Source organism: Scomber scombrus, chromosome 1 (assembly GCF_963691925.1).
Source record: "Scomber scombrus chromosome 1, fScoSco1.1, whole genome shotgun sequence".
Classification (NCBI taxonomy): domain Eukaryota; kingdom Metazoa; phylum Chordata; class Actinopteri; order Scombriformes; family Scombridae; genus Scomber; species Scomber scombrus.
In genome coordinates, this window is record NC_084970.1 from 20,477,199 (window position 1) to 20,503,351 (window position 26,153).

The 26,153-nt window shown below is 39.8% G+C and overlaps 1 protein-coding gene across 3 annotated transcripts in view; it reads right to left on the reverse strand.

The window, feature by feature from the left end:
* The window catches only part of sbf2 (SET binding factor 2), a 99,843-nt gene that overhangs the window by 15,174 nt on the left and 58,516 nt on the right, over positions 1 to 26,153 (reverse strand). For all 3 annotated transcript variants that reach the window (XM_062422931.1, XM_062422916.1, XM_062422923.1), the window contains exons 17-29: positions 24,973 to 25,041; positions 16,638 to 16,808; positions 13,882 to 14,153; positions 12,549 to 12,721; positions 12,320 to 12,393; positions 8,160 to 8,355; positions 7,796 to 7,923; positions 6,794 to 6,969; positions 6,455 to 6,588; positions 5,961 to 6,162; positions 5,315 to 5,511; positions 4,508 to 4,648; positions 2,346 to 2,429 (exon numbers count right to left, since the gene is read on the reverse strand). In XM_062422931.1, the coding sequence (XP_062278915.1) occupies positions 2,346 to 2,429; positions 4,508 to 4,648; positions 5,315 to 5,511; positions 5,961 to 6,162; positions 6,455 to 6,588; positions 6,794 to 6,969; positions 7,796 to 7,923; positions 8,160 to 8,355; positions 12,320 to 12,393; positions 12,549 to 12,721; positions 13,882 to 14,153; positions 16,638 to 16,808; positions 24,973 to 25,041 (2,017 nt within the window). The remainder of the gene's footprint in view (positions 1 to 2,345; positions 2,430 to 4,507; positions 4,649 to 5,314; positions 5,512 to 5,960; positions 6,163 to 6,454; positions 6,589 to 6,793; positions 6,970 to 7,795; positions 7,924 to 8,159; positions 8,356 to 12,319; positions 12,394 to 12,548; positions 12,722 to 13,881; positions 14,154 to 16,637; positions 16,809 to 24,972; positions 25,042 to 26,153) is intronic.

The window sequence follows — 26,153 nt, forward strand, 5'->3', positions numbered from 1 at the left end:
AGAACTGGATCATGGAGCAATGGAAGAAGGTAACCTGGCTTGATGAATCACATTTTCTTTTAGATCGTGTGTACAGCTGAGCACATGTGCGTTGTTTACCTGGGGAAGAGATGGCACCAGGATGCACTATGGGAAGATGACAAGCTGGCAGAGGCAGTGTGATGCTGTGAATGATGTTCTACTGGAAAACCGTGGGTCCTGGCATGAGGATGTTACTCTGACATGTACTACCTACATAAACATGGTTGCAGACCAAGTACACCCCTTCATGGTAACAGTTTTCCCTCATGGCAGTGGCCTTTTTTTCTTTTTTTATAATGAGCACACACTAATACCAGAGGACACCTTCAGACGTCTTGTGGAGTCCATGCATCAACAGGTCACAGATGTTTTAGTGGCATGAGGGGGATGTAACCAATATGAGGCTGGTGGATTTAATGCTGTGGCTGATTGGTGTATTGCAGATAAGATTTTAAGGAGACACAAAGAAACAGAGTGATCACAACACCAAACTAGCTATATGGAGACCAACACTGATTTTATAGCACCAGTTTGGACACAACTTCCAATACCCTTGAATGAGAAAGTGTGTCCAAACCTTTGACTGGTGCTGTAGGCAGACTGAATGTCTTTGGGTCTTGGACTGTTGGTTGGGACAAAACAAGACATTTGATGGTCTTGGGTTTTGGGAAACTGTAACTGTCACTGCATTGGTGAAGTACTACAGTGGGCAGTACACTGACACTAGATAATGTACTGCAAAATTAAGTCCTGTAACCATTAACATGTGGTACATTCTGCTATCAGTTTAATACACAACTGGAAACTCATAAACTCACTTTGGCTAACTGGCTGTACTTTGTCACCTTTCCTTGACAAAGTAAAAATGTTGATATCACACTGTTATGCATCTATCAAAATAAAACACTAAAACCTCTGCTGAATTGTTGATCTTGTCAATTAGCATTAAGCATAGAGCAATAAAAACATGGTTCAAACTGCAAACACACACACACACACACACACACACACACACACACACACACACCGCTCTCGCTCTCTCGTCCACATGTGTCACTGCATACGTGTCCTTGTCGTTACGCTACAGATAAATTTCCACATTAGCACTGAACATGTTTGCTAACGCAGAAGTTCTAGACATACAGTACATTTACCTTTTATCTACTTTAACGGCCCATTAAATTTGTAAACATCATCTGAGCGGTCACCAACTAATAACTCTGCTCGTCTCCTACACTCAGTCTATGTCACATGTTGGCCGTTGCAGCTCTGCATTAAAAACATTATTGTCCAGATTCTAGCAACTATCAGAAATAATAGATAGCTTTGTGTCTTCTTTGAAACACCCTGGCCAATTTGAACTGTTTTGTGTACTTCTGTAAAAGGTATACTACGCAGGATTTTCCTAAAAAACAATGTATAAAATAATCCATCTCAATCAACACTCATGAGCTTCTTGAAGTGTGTGGAGGTGTCTGTATCTTCAGAGACGCTGCCTGTGTATTACTGTTTCATTATTTTGCTGTGTTCAGGACATTTCTTCAATCTTTGGACAGTCAGTATGTATCTCCCAGCAAATAACAGCACGCAGGGTGAGCGAGTGTGGTATTTTATAAAAATGTGGTGCAGATGTTCTGCTTACAAGTTACAGCAGTGAACAATCATAGTTGACTTGAGTAATGTATAACCTAAAGTCTGTGTCATTCTGTCTGCTCTGTGTGTGTGTTTGTGTGCCCCATCTTCATGCATACAGGCAGACAACAGGGGAGAGAGACATTGATCTGGGGAAGAGAGGCCAACTTTGAATGTTGTGTTTACTGCAAAAACAACTGACAAATCCTGCATAGTATGCCTTTAATCCTGTTCTCTTCATGAGAGAAGGTGGTGGCCTGTTGAGAACCAATCGAGAAATTACCTCAAAAGACCTGGACTGGGCTAAGTTGGACTGGACAGAGTTGTGAAGATCAAACCATAGTTACATAAGTGAATGGTGGGGAGCTATTTCTCATGCAACTAGGCATCACCTCAAAATATAAGAGCTACCATCATTAAAAACAGGACATTTAAAATAATTTTATGACCTTAAATTCTGAAAATCTAATTTGAGGCTTTTTAACGATCCATGGGAACCCTGTGCACAAACGCCAAGCATAACATCTGGCCGAGACAAAACACTAAGTACTGATGGTTTCCTCTGAAGAGTTCACATTCCACTTCACACAGTTTTGATGTTGTGTCAATTTAATAGAACGCTGAGTTAACGCTCATTTGCCAGGAACAGGAACACATTACGTGTTGAGTAGAAAAGAGAAGACGACACTCACCTCCTCTAGTAAAGCTGTTTGAGAATGGGATGTCTAAATGGACAGGAGTCATCTTTGGTATCCTGGATGTCCTCCTTTCGCTGCCTGGAGACAAAACATTCACTAAACATGCAGGGCGTCAAGACAATTATATTTCATACACTATAAGCATCAAGCATGGACAGTCAGAGGTGGAAAGTAACTAAGTACATTTACTCAAGTAGTGATACCATTTTGAGGTACTTGTACTTTGAATATTTCCATTTTAATTTACTTTATACATTTCAGAGGGAAATATTGTACTTTCTACTCCACTATATTTATTTTTAGTTACTTTTCAGATGAAGATTTTAAAATACAAAACATTGTTAAAGATGAAACCAGCGACTTAAACATTGTTGGCTTTTTATGTCTTACAAAAAGCAGTGTGTAGTCAGGGTCACATTTCAGATGTCTATGAGTTGTTAACAGCTCCTGTTAACAACTCTTGTTAACAGTGATTCTTTCCCTCTAAACTTCTCACATGGTTTCATTTCAATAAAAGTTCAAATGATACAATATTTCACCAAAAACCAAAGATCAGAGAAAAAGTCCAAAGACTGAAAACAGGTTTGTGTATCAGAACTCTTTCCTCTCCCATTAATCATATTTTGGAGGGGCCCGATAATCTAATGTCATTTAATAATATATCAGTCAGAGAGCCAAAATATTAAGTACATTTTGCTGCTGACACTTACAGACTTTCTCTTAAGTTGGATTTTGAATGCAGGACTTTTACTTGTAATGGAGTATTTTTACATTGCTGTATTGGTACTTTTTTGCTATGTAAAGGATCCGAATACTTCTTGGACCACTGTTTACAGGTGAAGAAAATTATGCGATGTATATTTATGCCTCTTGGCACTACAGAAATGAGCCATATTAAAATTTCCTATTAGGGAGCCCTTACTCTGATCCTTTAAGTCTTAGGTATATTTAAAAAAAAATGCTACCATTTATAACAAGTAAAGCTTTTAATAGTTTCCATTAGTAAAAGATACAATTGATAAATTATTGTTTGCCCGTATGTGTGCGTACGAGTCTCAGTTCCGCACAGGCTACAGTGTATATCCAGGGGAGATGATGGATGGGCTGGGCAGTGACCCCAGGTTGTCCTGTGATTCTTAAATAACCTTTTATTGTGCAAATTTCCTCCCAATGCTACCAAATATCAGATACAGTTTTTCTCCCACACTGTCGCTTTGTCTCATAGAAACACACACACACACACAAGATAAGTATGTAAAAAAATAACTGCTGACCAGAGCAGACACTTATGGGAAGAGAATGATTGCCTGGTGGCAGAGAAAAACAGAGCTGGAGTGAACAAAAATAATTCAGAAGAGTGCAAGTCTGCAGTTTTACTCTTTATCAGAAGACATGTACTCTACGTGGCCCTTTTGTCCCTCGCAAACAAACCAAGTTTTTTCCCACGGCACAGCCAAGGCTGTCAAACAGTAAATTCAGGTCAGGTATTGAGCACTGGGAGTCAGGTGATGTAGCTTTGGTTTGAGTGAATTGATGCCCAAAGTTAAGCCTTACAGGCAGTGCTTACTTAAACATGCACAAAATCTGACAGTTAATGTTACGTTAGAGCTTATCAACTCTCAGGAAAACATTTCTGTACAAACTGTATTTTCATGTTAGAAACTGGAAACACTTTATTATCCACATCACCTGAAGGCTTGGTTAATATCACCCAATGCTTGTGAGGAAATGTGTGTGAGATGTGCGTTACCTGCAAGGCTCAAATTAGGGCAACAAAGTGCTAACTTTGGTTTCAACAGACCTTTCTCACGCCAGTCAAATACAGGAGTAATTGATAATATTGATGACTGCATTCCTTTTAGATGTGCCAGTTTCAAGTACCGACGGGTACTGTGTGTGAATGCTGCAGTCATACCAGTGTTTTTTTCTATTAGAGGATGTCAAAATGTCTGGTTGCTAACTGCATTATGAGAGATCTAAACAATCACAACTTAAAGTAACACATGAACTGTTTCCAGACATGACATACTGCTTTTCGTAAAAAATATCCAAATTATCCCAGAGGGAGATCAAAACAGTCAAGTAGAGGAGAGAACTGCAGCATTTAGCATCTTCAGATAAATAAAAAAAGGATCTGGATGTTATTATCTGTATACCTGGTGAGAGACCTATGAGGGAGCGGTTGGACAGGGTGTTATGTCCGTTCATCTTGAAGTAGATAGGGATGGAGTCCAGGATGGCTTGCAGGTACTTCTCTTGTTCAAGACTACTGGACGAATCTGAAGACGAGGCAGGAGCTACAAGCAAAACACATCACTAAATTTAGACAGAAAATAATCACCAACACTTTAAATGTTTAGATTACAGGCAACAGTTACAGTGTTTTGCAGGTTAAACATAAAAAAGGTTTAATAGTTTGAGTGAGAGTTTATCTTCTAAAGGCAGAGCTGTCTAAATATAATAAATAAATACTGTCATTGTTGAGATGAATTTCAATACAAAAAACTTAAAGTTACAAGCTAGCTAGCTAAGTTATAGTTATCCTATTTTTCTGATTTGCTGTACTGGCTGAACTAAGATTATGGCGCATTACTGCATTACTGCATTACTGCAATACTGCGATCATGCGTGTCTACTGCTGGTTTAAACTACCTTCATCACTTCATTACAAAAAAAAAAGAAAAAAGAAAAGCCAACCACAACTGTCATATACAGCAGTCTAATGTGCTTGTGCATATACTGTGTAATATATGGTAATACAATGTAGACGTAGGAGTCTATGTGATATGTTGGGGAATCTGTATTGCCCTGGCTTGATCCGGACACCGGGCCACAAGACCACCAAATTGCGGGGATATGTTGTTAATTCAGCACGAGAAAAAAATCCATCCTATAACAGCACTGGGCTGAATTAACACATAAAAAGTTCTGCCTTTTGGTAAGTTTACATAATTATACTCTACCTGTTGAAGAGGGGTTCTGTGACTTGAAAAGTCCCACCACACTCTTTCCATGGAAGCCTCCTGAGCGGAGCAGCACAGCTTTGGTGCGGGGATGTTTCCAGCACACAACAGGCAGACGGTTGTGTCTGTAGCAGCGGGCCACTTTGTGTAAACTGCTGTCCTGTACAGCTTGAGGAACCACCAGCAGCCCTGGGTAACTGATGGAGAGAGACAGAACAGAAATGTCCAACATACAAGTACTGACAAAAACAAGGTCCACTGCAATGCAATATGTTCATAAACTTGTAGAAAGACAGAGAAGCAGTTGAAAAGATGTTTTTCTTGCTGATTTAACAGCCAAGACCTGAGTGGGATTACAAATGTTAGTCACAGCATTTGTGTTTTGTGTAACAGGCTGGACTTGAACCTAGCTGTTTCATTTAATAAGTCAAACATCTGTCTGCCTGGTGAAGGAGGAGGACGACTCACTATCCTGTTGAGATACTTAGGGTTACAACACTTCTGGCTACAAATCCTGAAAATGAATATGCTCAGAACCGCTGTGCTGCGATTATTGGAATAGGAACAGATCAGCAGGTTTCTGGAGTCATGCTGGAGCTAGAAAGATTCAACTAGCAGCAGGTATCCAGCTTGTGAGGTGATGTACCTGCGACAGAGCGAGTACAATCTGTTCACGGCTGTGATCCTGAACTGCTCGCCTGACTTGGAGCGAGACGAGCTGGCAGTGATGGTGCCGAGGCCCAGACGTTGGTAGTCGCGGAAACAGGACTGCTCCACCAACTGCTCCATGGTGGACTTCTCTGATGCTCGCAAAGTGCTGCTGGGCGGCGGCTCACCATCATCCGATACTGAAACACACAGTGCAAAAAAATTAATAACATTTTTATATCTTTTAAATTTTCTTGAGTCTGTTTTTCTACATCACGTACACAGAAAACTCTTCAACACACACACACACACACACACACACACACACACACACACACACACACACACACACACACACACACACACACACACACACACACACACACACATACACATACACATACACACACACACACACACACACACACACACACACAGCAACAATTGGTATCCTGCAACCATCCCACACGTGTCATGTGCCATTTCTCTCACTTGAAATGTCATCATCTTCATGCCAGGTCATTCTGCTGCCTCTGTCATTCTTCTTCAGTGTGGTCTGGCTACCACGGCCCATGGTGATCTTTCCAGCCCTTTTGGCTCCCTTGACAATAGTTTTGGATAATGTTCTGTGAAGAGAACAGAGCAGACGGCAACTGAACAGTTTCGCCTTCAAGCAAGAGGATTCTCCAACATTTCCAGAGGAAATGCCAAGACATGTATTGGTTTACAATAATATTTCAGATGTCTATTTGATTCATACCTAGAATCAACATTCAGTGAGGCTTGTGAAACTTATTTGATAATCTCAGCCAGTGAAGCTGCACCACAAACCTGAAGCCAGTGTTCCTCTCTTTTTGCTTTGGAAGGATTAGCTGAGGTGCTGTTTGTCCCGCAGCAAATGCAAAGGCAGTGAAGATAGATTGTGGGTAGCGGATTCTCTGGAGGTGCTTCCTGAAGATCTCCACCATTTCTGAGCTCACCTCCTCATCAAAAGCCACCTTTATCAGCTGTAAAATATATCAATCAAATGGATTTCTTAAACAACACAAACAACAATTTACAGACATAATATTTATTTGTTAAAAACCACATCGCATTAAGACTGGAGCCTCATTCTATGACTGGCAACATGTGGTGATGACATCTTTAAATGCAGTAAAGCATCTACATGAGTCACAACTGCTGTTTATCATTGCTAGAATTCCTTTCTGTCCAACCCCCAAACATTTACTAAAATCTGGATCTGGAACTTCCATTTCTGAACACAATCCACATATAGTTTCCATAACACACCTACACACTTATTCCAATGTGTGTGTGTAAGCACAACAAAACTAAAGAGATGTCCACACATACTGAGTGACCCACACTCCAGAAACATGGCCATCATCGTCTGTGTTAGTAAAAAGGAATGAGCCATAAAAAGTTTTGCAGCAGTTCTTTTAATGACTAAAAACACATGCTTGGCTGAAAAATCTCACTTCAGTTCTAAGAATCAAGCTGACATTACGAAACACAAGGCAGGGTTGTTTCTAAAAAATATGCAAAACTCGATGATAACTGTAATTCAAGGGCCACTGATGTTAATATTTAGATTTTTTTGTTTTCATTTTTGGAAACAGAACCACAGATGATACTATGTTTACGTCATTGCAACGGGTTGCTCCCAAACTTGTTTTATAATTTCTAGAGAAGCTATCTTTTCATCTGAAATTTCAGAAAAGTCACAAGAACTAAAGCTCAGTTGTCTGTCTACCCATCTGTCGAACATCTTTAGTGACTTATTGTGCCAATGTTGGACTAACATACAGTGCAGAGTGTTTCAATGTTTACCTGGAAGGATGCAGAGCGGAGCTGCAGACCTTCCTGCATGTTCTGCTGCAGCTGGTTCTGGATGCTGATCTTCTTCTCTTTGGTCAGCGTGGACACAGGGAAAGCTCTCATGACTGCCTGCTCCCCCACTGAACACACAGGAACAAAGACCAGCATCACAATAACCAACATTGCAAACAAAAATGATTTCATTTAAACAGAAAAAATGGGATTGTTTGAAGAGGTGACCAGATTAGCCTGAAATGTGTGTCTGAAGTCATGTGATGAGGTAACAACAAACTGCATATTAATAATAAAAATTTGCAATTTATTAAATGGCGACTTAAAAGTTGTTCAGCTAGTGATGCCGTATTAATGGAGTTACCCAGTGGATCATGAGGGATGCCTTTAAAGATGATACGGTAGGTGGTGAGAAAGAGCGCCCCCTCTGCTGGCAGGATGTGTGGGCCCCCCAGCAGGCCCCCAGTGGCCTCCTCCCTGCCGTCAGGATCCAGAAGCACCCGCAAGCCCTCCGACACCAACTCCTCTCCGGGAAGCAGTGCTGGACGCAGAATTTTAGGCTGATTGGAAGACACAAAAAAAATAAATCATACGCAGGGACTGCAGTGTACGCACTAACTTAAACTGTTTATCAACCTGTCTGAGTTTAAATCTTTGTCTCTGACAGTCAGGTCGTCAAAGCTAATGACGAAGCAAAAACAAGTGCGTCAGTGAGTTAGATTAGAAAAAGTCAAGAGATCAATCAATCATGATCATGTTAAATCACCGCACCACATGACCTTGTTAGACATATTGCAGCTTCACATGTGCGTCATCATCAAAAACACACAAGCGCACTATGCATGAGATAGCATTTTTTAAAAACCCAATCTTGCCAACAAAAACAAATCCATGCTCTCTGTAGAGACCAATTTAGGCATCTCAACCCTCACAGAAAAACATTATCATCTGTTTTTCCAAGTAAAAACTGTTCTGTTTATCCAATTTAATAAAATGAGCAATTGCTGGTTTTTCACCTTATGTTTTTAACATTTAAACATATGAACAATGACTGACATCTTGCCTGCTTCCTTATTACTTGTAGAATAAAGCCCATTGACCGGGCTCTTTCTGAATCCCTTGAAAGGTCAATTGTTTCAGTGGGGCAGAAAACAACGGCAGGGCAGACAAAGACAATGTAAACCCAAAGATGCATGAATAACTGCAGCGGTCACTGTATATTGTGTTCTCTTGTCAGCAACCATGTTGTTAGAGTTGTTGAATTTCAAACTGCTAATGTCTTGTACATGCAGGATCTAATTTGTAACTCTTTGTGTGCTTCTCATTTGTCAAGTTTGTTACGGCTTAAACCAATTTTCAAAGAAGTCACCAGGCTGTTTTTAAAGAAAGAAGAATTGGAAACATGTAATGTGACACATCTGCCTCGTATAATATGGATTACTCAGGTGTTGACTGTATTTCGGTACATTTTGATATAAACCACATACTAGAAACAAACACTATACTGTAAGACCATCTAATGGCACTATATGAACTGTTACTAAAGGCAGTGATGTCTTCACCCTGTGTTGCTTCAGCTCCTTCGGGCCTCCAAAGCCAGAAGAGAAACACTCAGTTGTTCCACTGTCACAGAAACAAACGAGGAGGGACATTAGATCATTCACAGCATTCCCCATTAAGGCCACATCCAGTCTGTGGGAGTTGAGGTCTGGCCAAGATATAATTAAAGCTTCTTGAATCTTTCTTTGAATGCACAGCAAGACCAAGGAAAGAGTCCCTCTGCACCTCATTACTGCTGCAGACTCGCCTTCTTATTAGACTTCACCTTCAATGTGTTCACTGTTTTTCTTCTTAGTATTATTGCTGCCATTCCTGCTACTATTCTGACTTGTCATGAATCCAGAGTCCATGTTGTTTACACACTTTTTAGTATTTGGCATTGTGCTTACAGCAAGCAGGCCAGGATGGAAGTGTTGTCCAACACATAAACTTGTGAGAAGTTAGCCACAAAGTCCATCAGACAATCTACCCAAACTGCTCACCATGGTTTCCAGGTTGCTCCCAAGGCTGTGCTGGCATGTCATTTGTCTGTGTGTTTGAGTATGTGCGAGAGGAATTACCAACAGCTGGCACACATCTAGCACAGCAGAGTCCAAAAGACCAAAATATGAAAGTGCAGTGATGACTGAAGAGACTGACATTCACAAGCACACAAGCAGCAAAACAGACAAAACTAAGGATGTAGACATAACTAAAAGATAGGATGTAAGTAAAAAACAATGCTGGAGTTGGATAGAGTGCTTAAATTGAGTTTCAAGTATTATTCCATGTAATTCTGAATTTTTCAGGTATCAATAGACAGAGCTCGTCACTGTTCTGTTAGCTTCTGTAATTTAATACAACTTAATACAATCTCATCAAGGGTTTCTTCATTGTTGTCTTTCTGAAAACATAAAAAAGTCCTTTTGAGATTTAATATCCACATTCTAAAATTGAAATAGTTTATATTTCTGCACTTTATATTACTGATTTAACCTTTTATAAAAAGTTAACATGCTTACACATTAAACAATAAGTAATTTGTTAGCAATAAAAAGCTCCCGAGCCGATCTTGCCAACGTTTTTGATGTAGAATTTATTGCCTAAAAACCATCTTGGCTGTTTTGGCCTTTCTTATTCCATTCTCATTGGCTCCCACTCAACTGGCCCTCATTCCTTCAAGCTGGTGAAGTTTATAATGCCATGTACGTGTCATATGGGAGTTATCACTTGATAGAGTTTCTGACTTGTAAAATGAGTCTTTGTCAACATCCAAGTCTATAATTACGACCGGGACGCTGTTTTTTCTGAAATTTCCGATATATCCAACTTGGCACTTTAGAATATAAAGGTGCCTGAAAACAAATACAGATACCTTACAGATACATTACCTAAAGACCATCGTACAATGTCATTAAAATCAAATTTAATGGATATTGTGTTATATTTTCAATGCACAGTATTTTAATCCACATATGACCAACTGTGATCATAGAAAGAAAGGTAGATTGTTTACACACCCAACACTAGTTGTGTACAGGTCCAGTACAAAAAACTGCAACAGCAGAAAAGGAGAGACTGTCTGCATACTAGGGGTGTCACGATCTCGATTGTCGATTGTCCCGCAGGCGAGTCAAGAGGGAAAAAAACACACGTTTTGAAATGTGGCGATTCAACATTACGTCCTCTAACCTGAACCTGCAGCCGGTAAAAACACACCATGGCAACTGCTGATAGAGGATACACATCAACCAAACTCGAACTGGTTGTCAGTCCGGTGGGGGGGATTGGTCTAATAAGCAGCAACACAGAGCTATAAGGACGCTTTGTCACACAAACACACGCGCGTGCGCTGACACTCTCTAGTGGGCACTCTTGCTCACTCGCTGCAGATTCCGGGAGATTGTATATAATTTGCGGGCGTCAGGGAGCCGGTATCAATATGCGGGACACTCTGAGAGAGTTGGGATGTCTGCACTAAAGCAATAACTAGCGCTATGGGGGTATTTGTAGCACCAGAGATACTACTGTTAGGATACAGTTAGGACACTGTTAGGACAGTTAACACACTTAATTGTTCAGTGATGTCAATGGACATTAGGCTGTTTTAATTTAGTTTTTGTTTTATTGTGAACTTGAATATCATCTAATATGAAGAGTGCACACTGCAGTTACAAAAGGGTCACTACATGATTCTTTTGTTTACAGTAAGTTTCATATTGACTGCTGAAACAAGTAATTGTTACATTATATTGCTCATAAATAATTGAATTTTGACAGTAGGGCCTTAGTGTGGTACATTGCAAACAACTGATGGAGATTATATCACTCATGATTAGTCTAAAAATGGCATAGGCATCTGTGCTAAAAGGATAAAATAAAAAGGGATTGATAATCGAATCGAATCGTGACCTTAAAATCGAATTGAGGATTTGGAGAATCGTGACACCCCTACTGCATACTGAAATGTTTTGACCTCTATATACATTGAAACAAGCTATGAAAACAACTTAAAATGTGTGGCAATAAATGACAGCTCCACCTACAATGAGGAGATCACATGATACAAAATAACACAAAATAAATAACTGATGTGAATGGTTGCAATTTATAAGCATGGGAATCTGTTCAATCGCTACCTTCCATCCCTTAATGATACAACATTAACATGCAGCAGTATAGACCTTGCGGGAAATGTGGGTGCTAAATCAGAAATACTGAAGCATTTTTGTTTTTTAATTGATAATTTTGTCTGGTGCGATCCACATGACAAACTGTTGAGACTGACATTGTGGGTAATGTTGTTGAGCTGGCTTTTAATACTTTTCTATATTACAAATGTAGTATATAGTATAGAATTATGTATGAGGTTTAAAATAATAAAAAATAGAAAGTTGAGCTTTAGAAAGTCTGACCCAGCCATACAATTGTATATAAAATGCATGCAGCTGAAGTCCCAGCAGTCCTGTGTAGAGCAACACTCACCTTCTGAATGGGAGGTAATCTCCTGCTCTCCCTGTGAACTGCCTCTAGAGCCTCCATCTGCATAGCAACGATGCCTGCGGGTCAGAAGTTGAGGTCAATTACCATATGTCCACACACAAGTGCACACACAGAGCTGGTACAGAGAAACACATGTACGTACACACATTCATACAACCAGAGTGTGTATTTGTAGATTTTAAGGCCATCGGCAACATCGTGAGCGCTGTACCTGGGATCATGCTGTGCAGACTCTTGATATGGTCCTGGGTTACTCCGCTCTCTGTGCACACCTTGTCAATGAAGCGGGCAACAAATCTGACCACAGAGTTGGCCACGTCACTGGTCTCCGAGTCCTCAAACCCACTTTCTGTGTCAAAGCTCTCTGCGACACTACCGGCAATGCTGTCAAACAAAGAGTAAAAATGTGAAATATTGAGTCATGATGTCCATGATAAGAATAAGAATAAGAATAAGAAGTACTTTATTAATCCCTTGGAAGGGAAATTGAATGTCATTGAGATTTAATCTGAGGTCTTGGAGTTGTGTGCTGACAGGAATGGATTTAAAGATGTATTGTGATAAAGAGCAGTGAAAGAAATAGTGATTTGTAGCCTGGCACAAGCAAAGTGTTGATGCCTGCATCAATCGCTCAGACTCTATTAGCCAAGAAATTGTTTCACATGAGATGGTGATGCAACCTCCCCGCTGGATTCACAAATAGTGAGTGATGAGATCCAAATGTCCTCTGTGAGAAACAAACACGTCTGGGGCAAAAATGAAAGAAAAACGAGAGAAAATTTCCACATAAACAAATTCTTGGCAGTCCTCTCTTCAGAATTAGAAACAAACTAAAGATTAAAATATTAACACTCTGTTCGTGATAGCAGTTGGGAATAAAATGTAAAATTTAGAACACAATGTTAAGCTATATATAAATCACATACACAACAAAAATAACATTATTAACAGTGTGTTCTGAACAAGATTTTTTTGGCTACAGTCCGACCAGTTCTAAGAAAAGACATACATGGGGGTTCTTCCCAGATTTATTTCACTTTGCAGTTACTGCAAAGCACAGGAAATCATTTCCACCATTATTTTGTTTGGTTTGGGTGAGTACAGTGCAGCCCCAATAAGGACGCCTTGAGGGGTTTAAACTTCCCAAGCGAAGTAAATGAGCCTCACTCTGTTTTGTGCAGTAGCAATGTACTGTAAGCCCACAGGATGGATGTGGACCGGATAAATAAGACGTACTGTGTTCCATTTGGCTTAATAGAAAGGTATCATGTAGACTGTGAGTTTTGCCACATCCACCCACTTTCTTATTGTCACTTTATTAAATGAGGTACACATACTCCCAAACCATGAAACCTTACCTTAAGACTTTTTCCAGATAAGAGTGATTGTTCTACCGTACTAGTATTGAATGTGCCAAAGATCTGTTCTAGTCCAGCATATGCTTGATCATAGTGGAAGTTAAGACATTTGAAAGATGTCAAACAGTAAATGGGATCCATTCACCAATTTAAGACAACCCTGGCATGCTGTGGCTCTCTCCTGACCTGTTTGTGACGATGCTGTTGCTGCCGCTCTCCCAGTCGGTGGCAGGGGCGTTACGGAGCAGCTTGATCTTGCTGGTGTCCAAAGGAACTAGCAGGTAAACCATGAGGCTGGCGTAGTGGATGGCCTGGCTGAACACGGTGCTCTCCTCATTCTTCACCAGCTCCTGCTGCTTCTCCTTGCTCAGGCCGGGCCATGAGCGCAGCTGCTCTGCTGCCAGGTCCATGGCCGTCTGCTCTTCATCTCTGCCCGCTGCAGGTGCGGGGCCCACATCCTGGAGAGGTCAGGGTTGGAGCAAAGTGGAAAAAGTGGTCAAAAAGATTCAGTAGAACTGGAAAGATTTTTTCTCGGATTGTGCCCACTAAAGATACAGTGATGCCTAGTTATACTGCTAGTTACAGAGTATTGATTAGAAAAACAGTTGGAAAGAAAGGTGTTTTAATTTGTTAAGTATACTTTTGAAACTATTAGGTTTTTCTCAAGTAATAAGAATAAATAAACATGTACAGTTGCAATCAGAAATATTCAACCCCCTCACCTCAAAAGACATTTTAGTGATGTGTATGAAGGATAATGACAATAAGTGACAAAAAACCTCATTAAATAACAGAAAATATTTATTGATACATATTTGAGTTATTTTGACAACACAAGTTGACTCAACTTTGAAGTTCAAATGAAAAATGTAACTCTCTTAACAAATGTGCATGTGCAGTATTATTCAACCCCCAGCTTCAGTACTTTGTGGATCATCCTTTTGCTTTTATAACTTCTAACAAACATTTTCGATGGGTGCTGACAAGCTTCTTACACCTCTCGATCGGTATCTTTTCCCATTCTTCATGAGCAGAAGCCTCCAGCTCAGTGATGTTTGATGGCTTCCGTGCTGCAACTGCCTTCTTTAAATCCCACCAAAGATTTTCAATCAGATTTAAATCTGGTGACTGAGAAGGCCACTCCAGTACATTCCAGGATCTATTTCTGCAAAATAGCTCTGGTTGACTTGGAGGTGTGCTTGTGATCATTGTCCTGCTGGAAAGTCCAATGATCACCAAGGTTCAATTTGCAACAGAAGACATCACGTTCCTCCTTAAAATGGCTTGGTATTTCTGGGAATCCATGATACCAGGTACACGGTCAAGATTGCCAGTTCCTGCTGCAGACAAACAGCCCCACATCATCAATGATCCACCTCCATGCTTGACTGTGGGGATGGTATTCCTGTGGTCATAAGCCTGGCCTTTCGCATTACAGACATACCGCTGGTCCATATGTCCAAACAGGTCCAGCTTGGTTTCATCAGTCCATAGAACTGTCTCCCAAAACTCTGTAGTCTTATCCAAATTCCTCCTGGATTATTCTAGGCGACTTTTGATGTTCTTTGTGGTCAAGAGTGGAGCGTGTTGGAGTCCGGCCATGAAGTCCTTGTTCATTCAGTGCACGTCTTATAGTTGCCACTGAAGCACTTGTACCAGCCTTCATCAGGTCATCCTGTAGTTGTTTTGCAGTAACATGGGGGGTTTTCTCAGTTGTCCTGACTAAGTTGCTATGGGCCCTTGATGAAATGTTGGGCTTTCTTCCTCAGCCAGGCAGGTTTGCAGCTGTTCCAGATGTTTTGAACTTCCTTATGATGTTCCCAATGGTGTCTCTCGGAATGTTGAATGTTTTGGAAATCTTCTTAGACCCAAAGCTCTTCAGGTGTGATGAAATAATCCCCTCTCTCAGCTTTATGGAAGCTCCTTTGTCTTTCCCATGATTGCAGCTCACCTTGGATACCTTCATGGGTGGGGTTTATATATGCATCACAGCTGAATCAAATGAAGGATCATTATAGAGTTCCCAAAGGCTTCATTATGTTTCTACTCCACTTTAGGCCATAAAAACTGGCGGAAGGCTTTAAAAACAACAATATTATATAGGGCTTGAATAATTGTGACATGGCTATCTTAACAAAATATACTGTTACACACAAATACTACATGATTTATTTTCTGTGTTTATTTTATGTATCACTCAACTCATAAAGAAGTCATCCAAAGAAGAATCTGGCTCTTTGACAAAACTTTAATAGATAAATCCTTAAAATCTTTGGGGGGTTGAATATTTCTGATTGCAACTGTATATAATCAGACATAGCAGTAAATGTGTACAGAAAATATATGCAATTTCTTATTCCAAAAATTATCTTGATCTCGTACAAATCTCAAAAGCCACTGGAAGATTCCAAACTCCAGGCTGAGAACCACTGTACACACACACACACACACACACACACACACACCTATTACACAGAATCAAATACATTGGACAATATAACAAATGGCAATTGTGACTCGATGCTAATATGGATTAGGCTTGCATTTAAACATTTTATTTTTAATCATTCTAACAATTATTTCTTGACTAATTGACCAATTATTAAGTCTATAAATTGTTGAACAATTGTGAAAAATGTCCAATTTCCTATAGCCAAAGATGAACACTTTAATTGTCTTGTTTTGTCTGACTAACAGTTTGAAACAAAAAAATATTCAGTTTACCATCACTTAAGACAAACAGCAGCAATTCAAAAGTTGGAAACAATGATATTATATAAGCAAAAAAACTATTATTAATAAATGATTGATAGTAAAATAGTTTCCAATTAATCTCCTGTCATTTAGTCATTGCGTTTTAAAACAGTGAGGTTTATCAGACTTCAAATTAATTCAAAATTACACACAATACCTACTTGTATTGGTGTATTTTCCTGTCTTACCTTTAGCCTGGCAGTGATGCGACCCTTATCCTCTGGAGTGTTAAGATACAGGTCTCGGATCTGTCTCTGGACCTCACTGTAGAAAGTGGCTTCCCAGAATTGCTGGTTGGTCCAGATGGGATGGTCCTGTATGCATGTGTAGGCAAACTGGTTCACCCCAGCAGCCAATTTCTGCAAAATAGAACGTAATTCCTGGAGTCAGGACAAAATAAAACAGCTGACTAGGTTTGAGGTTAGTTTCTTATTCTATAACACAGTACTTCTGACAAATTCAGAGGACGTTCTGTCCCATTCCTGCCCACAACTATGTATCTATGTGACACATAGCCCTAAAAATGTTAAAGCTATTCTAGAGAAATGTACTTTTCACTGAACCAACTTTAAAAAACATATTAACTGAAATCAAACCTTTTTAAATGCAGATAAAAGTTTTTAAAAAGTTGAGGGAAGTAAAAGTGGAAAAAATGGATAGCGTCCCTGTTTCTTTATGTTGTTTTCTATAAAGCAGATAGCAACCAGATGCTGGATTGTCAGGCGTCAGAGCAGTGTTATGGTTTATAGTTAAGATTTGGGTCAGAAAGGCATTCTTTCATGTTTCTGACTTTTAAATGAAATGTATGTACTGACTATACAAGCAGTCTAAATAGGAAGACAGACAAACTAAATTAAAACTTTACATACATAACTCTTCAACCCCAGTCAGTGCAAACACATGTGTGTAGCCAAACTTGCGTCAAAACCACATAAATGTATTTCAAATTCTAGTTTCCAAGGATACAAAATATGTCAAGATACATTAAAGAAGATGTTCATAAAATTATATATTTCCATGGGATGGAATGGTGTAGCTACAAAAATATCTTGAATTTGAATGTTATGCTCCTGCATTAACATAATATAGCTTCAATGAAGACCTGGAACAAGCTGATACAAAATAGACCATTTGGAAAAAGAGGGTTTTTTCAACCTTAAAGGTGACTTATTACACTAATTTCCAGCTCCACATTTTAATTCTGGGACTTGATCAGAGTAGCTTTGCACGAGTGACTGAAATAAAACATCCTTGTTTATCTTGTATTGGTCTTTATGCAACCGTCAGTTCAGCCTTTGTCTCTTAACAGGCAGTCTTAGCTCCTATCTTTGTAAGGCCCCCTGCCCAATGGGCCCACTCTTTTCTGATTGGTCAGCTTTCCAGAGGCTTGTGGAGGGCCAGCTGTATCAGTCATTACATTACTGCCTATGAAAATCCAACATTTCCTACTTTAGCCACTACATATTAACAAGTTTTAAATGACTAAATAACAGGAGACTTTTACTGTATACAGGAAATTAAACATGTTCCTCACCGAATTAGCGAAACTTTGTCAACAGCGCTAAAAACCAGTCAACGCAACATAACGTGGAGATATTTGGAGCTCTTTGTTCAATGGATCAGTTAGAAATAATGCAGGGAGGAATACTATAAGCTGAAAGTCACACTGAAGAGGATGTTTGATGAAGAGCTGCAGATGACCAGAACTATTCCAACAGGTAAACAACTTAGTTTACTTTGCTCTACTCTGGAAAAGTACAGGACAAGTTCCAAGCTGACATGAGGCATGGCTCGGTGTGAGTACCCCAAAAACAATGCAAAAACACCATAAAGTAGTGCAGCACAGCAGTGAATAGATGACCATACAAAGAAATCTATCACGAGCTGACGTCCGCTCAGGCTGAAAGTACAAAAAACTGTTGGAAACAGAGCAATGAGAGCAGTCTGAAGCTGGTGCTTTTTACTCACAGGGATTACTTCTACATATGTTTACCTCATTATTTGATACTTTGGCCATGTTTAATATGAAAATCCTACATTGTAACATTATATGTATGACTGAAAATAAGGGAAAGCATAATTTGTCCCCTTTAACGCTACTTAAGGGCCCTGGATGTTGGATAGTTTTTAATAACACTGACAGCTGCTTCTATAGAGAGGAAACACTGTGCCTGAAACATCTGTATTTGTTCCTGCATTATCCATTGGATCCTCATCCCACTGCAGCCCTCTTTTGTGAGCAGTTAGAGTTGGTTGCAGGTTTGTTTCTCTTTAAGCATTTCTGTCAACAAAGGGTAGGGATCCAGTGAGTGTTGCTTGAAAAATGGGGTTTTCAAAATGCTGGGGAGAGGTGGGAAAACAAAAAACAAGCCAGCTGTGAAATTTAAAGTGAAATCAATCATTTTCTGTGAGTCGTAACTTTTAAAACAGATAACAACCCCTAATGGGCTGAAGAGTAAAGCACCTTATGCTTGCAAAAACAAACCCATGAAGGGAACGTACAGTGCTCGGCTAAAGGCGCTAAACCTGACCCATGCATGCCTGACGCATACAACAAAATACCACAGAGCAATCCGGGGAATACTACAAAAAAACATGGTCTCAACTAGAAGTCCTGTATGTCAAAAAAAATGACAGGCCACAAACCAACATTCACCTACGGTCCATCTCCCTACAGAGTCTGTAGGCCACGGGTACGGCTCGAGCCTGTTATTAGATTAGCTTCTGATTTCTTTCCCCTGAGTCTGACACAGTGCCGTGGTTTCCATTATCACTTCATAGTTTACCTTTGAAGGATGAGAACTGGAGGGGTTACAGTAATTATAACAGACAGAACCAAAACAGCTCTATTCCCAGTGTTACGGGACAGAAGCCAAGAGAGAGGAGAGCTGGGAGGACGGGGGGCGAACACAGAGCTGATGCCCATACAGTACAGCAGTTAACATGCAGGCCCTCACTGTATCTTGATTTTGATACTATCTACCAAACTATTTTTTCACTTTAAAAAAAAAGAAGAAAGAATTGACTCACAGTTAGAAATTGTTATTGTATTATGTATTGACATTTTGAAACTGCTGAAGTACAGTCTCAAGCTGCTTTTCTAATTAGATGACAAAAGAGACACCACTTTCACAGGAAGCGTGACACAGCTGCGAACTTTCAGTAAATTTCAAGGGAAGAACTTGAGATAAATAGAAGATAATGCTAATGACAGAAGCCAAAAAGAAAAAAATAGAAAATATGTGGGACACTCTGATATAGATACAGAACACAGGAGTTGGTAAACTCTGTACAATGTCCAGGTACAACATTTTAATATAGATTCAGAAGAACTCTATCTAAGCTTCATAGCAATTCAGTCTGATGTAACCTGACAGATACTATCTTTTGAGGCTAATACCAATATTTTAATATTTAATTTTTATATGTATGTTTGTTATTTGTTATTGACATTTTGTCAGTGCTCTCTGGTGGACATTGAGTGAGGGAGATGAAGTATAGAAAAGTGTCTTTCATTTGGGGGTTCAGTAAGTTTCATGTCATGCTTTGCTTCTAAACTATGAATTCACCTCCTCTCCTACCATCTACACTACTGCCACCAACCTGAGATGTACAAATGGTGTGCCAGAGTACCGCCTTGCAGTAAGTAGATCATTGGGCAACATGAGAATAACATTAATAGATATTGTTTAGAGGATCTGTTTTTCATCAGAAACAAAGATGATTATAATAACTTTGATATCATCAGTGGAACAAATCACGCTGCCCTGAGATCACGAATCTCCTGAGACCAGAAATGCTTTTAAGACTGGCTATAATGAGAGGATGGAGATGCATGAAACATGGCCAATAAATAGTGACGAATACGATAAGAAGAACTGCAGCCCTTAGAGTAGTCCCGTAACACCTATCTGTCACAGCATTGTGCTATGTGTCTTTCAGCAGATGTTGTGTGGGTGGGTCTGTGTGTGTGTGTGTGTGTGTGTGTGTGTGTGTGTGTGTGTGTGTGTGTGTGTGTGTGTGTGTGGGTGTGTGTGTGTTTGTGTGTGAGGGGGGGGGGGGGTGTCTGTCTACAGCCTCGCTGTACTTTTGAGATATGTTCAGGTCATTTTGACCGAGGTCATCTCTTCCTAATATGATAATACATTGAGCTCACAGAGAAATCCACAAAACAGATGGACAAGAAGGAGGACAAGGAAGGGGAGAAAAAAGGAAAAGGAGGAGGAAAGGAAATAAGGAAGTAAAGATGAAGGGGAAGGAGGGAGTATACCACTATCAGACACATCTGGCTGTGTGACTTGACTAGTGAAGAGGAGGAATGCAGGGTTGAAAGGGCGAAAAACAAGCAGAAAAACCACAACCAGAGACAGAAAGCAGAAAATGCTGTGTTTAGGTCAAAAAGAAAGAGGCTATCACAATTTGAGATCTTGTTTTGAACTTTGGGACATGATCCCAAAGTTCATGGTATGCTGGACTGTGGCCTTCAAACATCAGTTGGAGAGCCATACAACAGTGTCTCTCAGAGAGTGAGAGACGGTGCATGTTGTCACTGAAGGGAGATCACACTTAAATGCAGACGCTGAGTGAAGACCATCATGTCTGATATGTTGCCAGCCGTGGGGCAGCAACATTATTCACTATTATTATTGTTTTGGAAGAATTCTTAGCATTCCTGAATTGTAGATACAAAAACAGACATTACTTCTGTCCTCTGTGGGAATGCATGCCTAACCTGCACACAATCCATCTCCTAATTTTCGTAATTCTCTATGAAGTCGGTGTATTGTGAAAAAAAACTACAAGCATCGCGAAACCTTGATGAAGCCTCCGTTTGAACAATGTATTTACATTATTCAGTCCCGTAAAACAAAGCGAGAGAAAAAAAGTTGAAAGTCAGACTAATAAACAAACCCCTCATGGCATCCATAGGCCATGACTGTGAAGAAACACGATGTACAAGTAACATAAATGTTCCAAAATGAAGTAAACATAGATACGGTAAGTCAAGAGCTGGACATCTCTGATATATACAAGGATCACCCAGTACGTCATTTTCATTGTGAGGACACGGTGTAGAGCTGTTTGGCAGAGCAAGCTGCCAAATCCCCCCATGAATAAACTATGGCTGAAAGAATGCTAACAATCAAGTGTTCGAGCTGTGTAAATCTTCCAGAATTGTGTTTGTGTTTTTCACTTGCTGCTGGATCCAGCCTTTTACTCTGGTGACATATTCAAATGTAATAAAACATGTTACATGGGACTGCAAAGGGCAAAATAACAACTGACTCAGACGTCAATGACACCTGCTCATCTGCTGATAAACTCACCCTTCACTAGATAATGAATGGCAGAGGAACTGACATAAGATTAGAGAATCACAACAAAATGTAAAACCTCACCTTTAACAAAGAGCCACTGTTCAAAGGTTGTGCTGCGTTTAGATAAACTTTAGCAACAGGAGACAAGTGACACCATCCATGCATGATCCAGGCTAAAAGATATTTTGCAAATCAGTTTTAGGTTCCTTCTATGGGAAGTATTAACAAACGCTGCTCCATGTGTGCTTTAGTATGAGCAAAACATTCAAGAAGGGTCAACATTGAAGGCAAAACAAAGAAATGGTAAAGCAAAACAACTGAACATAGAATGTGGGTCAATAACATAAGCTGTTCAATGTCAACATACGGTCTGCAATACAATATAACCATACACTGTCTGTCTCTCTCTGGCAGTGCTGATTCTGGGAGCAGACGGTTGCATAGCGAGGGAGCTTCCCACGTTCCACGACCTGGAGACTTAAGGGCCATGGGGACAGTACGACTGTAAGCATGAGTGCAGTGTGAGCCTGCCAAGGCCTGTCCAAGAATACCAAACAGGGACTTGACCAATGTCTGACTCCTGAACTTGAACTAACAACATTTAATGTTCACCCACTGTTTGGCATCCATTAGCTTTATCTCCTATGAATACTTGCACAATAAGTGCAAAATATCCACTGTTGATTAAACTTTGTGTCAGACACATGTTGGAGATGCAATAGCACTATCACCCCTGACTTAAAGAATATCAAGAACGGATTCTTCAAAAAAAAAACATTCATACTGAGATGTCTTACAAAACATGAAAATTTGCTGGAATGTAAAAAGGGAAATGCCTCCTCTGTTCCTGCTTTGGAATAGACTGAGCTAAATTACAACAGTTTCGCTTGCTTGCTCTTGAGACTGATTTCAAATCAATGTCACCATACAGTTAAGTAGGTCACATTTTGATCAGGTCAATGGTTCAATTTTCGGTATAAACAACCTGCTGATTTGGAAAATTTCCAACTCAATTTAGTGGTCTTTACAAATATCTGACCTTTCTTTAAACAGCATTGCACCATTACATCCTAATCTTAAAGCCTGTAGGGATCTCCTGCATAACTAGCAGACTGAATACAAAGAAGTGCAATTACATGAGTCCAACATCAGCTCAGCTGTGTGAGAGATTGTTTAGTTTTAGATCTTAGATGAGAATGTGCTGTTTCAAACAAATGCGTCATGAAAATAATTGTGACCACATGGCCCACAACATCTGTTTTCAGGTTAAAAGCCAATTAAACAACAGCTCAAATGAACCTGTCTTTCCTGGATTTTTATAGCCAGCACTGTCATCTATATCTTACCAATTCCTATTGGGCAAAAACCCCCGAAAAAAACAACAACCCCAACACAAAACAAAAACTCCACTTCAAGACATGAGACAGCAAATTACAAAAAAATCCCCAAAAAACTAATTACTGTCACAGTCTCGTCTGGTCACATTGAAGGACTGGTTGATCATTTGTCAAGTATTTGGGACTCTTTTCGGAACACATACAGTAGCTACTGTGATATATAAGCAATGGTTAGGAGCCCACAGTAACAGTCTCTCAGGTTTCATGCTATAAAGATGATTGGGAGTGGTGGGGGGGGGGCTTCTGAAAGATGAGATGTTGCATTTTGGATATTTTAAATGCCTGCTATCTAAACCCATCATGTTATGCATGCTGCAGTGTCATGGTACATATTGTTCTTTGCAAGGCATCCCACTCAAACTTCAGCTATCAAACTTCTAAAGCTGCGTTTTGTAATACTCAAATTTGGGAATGTGGGAAAAATGTTCGTTGAACACGTCCAGAAACATGTGAAACAGGGTGTGAGGGATCAATGGTGAGATGTCAGGATCATGTCGGGTCTTTCAATCCACACCCATGATGACAGCTGCTGGGAACTGATGGAATGCTTCATTACCAAGCTTTGTTTTTGTCACATTTCCCCTGAATGATCCTTGCACCACTAAACCAAAGATTACAGAATCATTTTGGCAATTTCCCTCCTGACCTCACTCTACTTTTCACCCTTTGGGTGAGGCAGAGCTCAAGTTTGTCACCAGTTCCAATCATCTGTAAATAACAAAGAAAAAGCTGTTGCATTCTCAAAATATCTTCCTTTTTTCAGTGAGTTGTCAGAGCCAGACAAGAAATCATTTATATTGTTCTAAGACAATAGGAAATAGCTCCATTGTGTAATAGTTGTGAATATACTTTAATGGATATTCCTATGAAACAGAAATTGAATTAAGAAAACACTGATATAATTTATTATTTTTCAGTGCTGGTGGTCCTAAAGAGAAACAAAAAGAAAGAACACATTTGGTTTATCTGGGTGAGTTACATCAGTCTGTAGCATGTGAACTGGATGAGTCATGTGGCGGCAGAGAGCGGGTCAGGTCCCAGACCAGCCCATCAGGGTATGGCAGTGATACCCAACAAAAGCCAGTGCGGACAGTTGTGTCTGTGTCCATAGCAACGAGCAAGCTGTGGGAACATAGTTGTGGTGAGCACTGCAGCTACCCCCTGTTGATACTGTGGTTTGGAAACCAAAGGCCACGACCAGTCCTTTACACTCTGCTGTGAAGGTTTTAAGATGTTGCTCTGTGCATGTACTGTACATGCTCGGGGATGATCAAAGGTCAAAGGTTAAGAAAACTGCTCTTCCTCTGGCTACAAACATTTCTACAGTGCAGTGTCAAAGGGGACATATTATGCACATTGCTCTATATTTACATACTGGGGCTCAGCTGGTATACCTTTGCATGAATTACAGTTTGAAAAACTGTCCGGAACAGGAATTGTAGGTGGACATATTAAAAACCTTCTTTACGGAGATAGCTTTGGGGCTTGTTGAATGTGTTCAGTATTTGAGAGCCTCAAACAATATCCCAATATCCAATGCCCCTCAATTTCTTGAAAGTAGTTTCAGTGGCAGGTATTTCAAAACCTCGGCAGTGAAAATCTAAAATATACATGGCCAGACTCCACTGGAGGTTAATGGTAATGTTTTTTGTTATTCGGTTTAACTAATCCTTTAGACACTACATAGTCAACCAACACGTGACCAAGTATTAGTTTGTATGCATAACAAAGAAAATGCGAGAAAAAGAAACATTGAATTGAACTCACATCCTGTACTGTACATCCTTTCTTTCAATTAACTTCCTTACCCTGTAGAAGGCTGTTGACAGGGGCAGCAGTGCAGAAGCCACAGTGTACTCCTCTGAGCTGGAACAGTCCTGTGGATCAAACAACAGGGGAGAAGTTAGAGCAGGGCAAACACAGCAAGAGACATGTTACATGGCTCTATGAACACTTTTTTTCACCAGAGGCTCAACACAAGTAACACAGGCTCCCCACAGAGAGGTTACACACACCAGGGCTGGAGGGGAAACTTGAGTGAAGAAATGTATATGAGTTTTGGTAACTGTATGTTTTGAAGTAATTATGTGTTCCTAAGATATAAGAACAAAAAATGTGTCTTTCAGCTCCTGACTGATGTGAATGATCAAGAACTTTTTCTTTACCTTTCACTTGATCTGATATGTTTGTTATTGTGTCCAACCAAATCTCGCTCAAGAAGTCTTTCTCTGAAATCTCACGAGATGCAGGAAGACAGCTAAATAATAAGCTAAATATTCAGCCATGACTTTGAAAATATTTTAGATAAAGATAAAAAAAAATCTGAGCATCTCAGTGGCAAAACAAGCACTTTTTATGGATGTACATTGACAGGCCGCAATAGCTCTGTCTAAAGGATTAAACTGCGGCCTGTTTTGTGGCTGCTGGCTGGAGTGCACTCACTCAGTACTGCCCTTATTTCAAAAATTGTTGTCCTCATTAGTCACTTATACACAAAATGATGGGAAAATGAAGTCGAGGTTGAAAAATCCTGACGTTTCCCCTTCAAATGTGATGCTTGAAAAAAAGTCTGCCAAAACCACTTACTCTGCTCTGTTCCACTATTAGGACATATGCTTTCAATAGCCTTATATAATCCCTGCCTTGACACAATTGTCAGGTCACTCCAGTCTTCAATTTATTGGTAATTTTTATGTTTTGCATTCTTGAACTAGATTGCCATACAAGACTCATTCAAGACAATCATAAGAATCTATTCTTTTTGGCCATAAAATGCTGTGTCCATTTATCAAGCAGTCATGACCAGCCAGAAACCAAATTTAATTTTCTTTTTTATTTTGTTTTTTATAAATAGTTGAAAATATTCCCCCTTTTGACTTTTATACACCATGCCAAAGAGTCTTTGTATTTAGGATTGTTTCAGGTCAAAGAGGCGGCGCCTAATAGTGCTTTCAAGAGAATGGCATTAAGATGAATAGTACATTAAGAG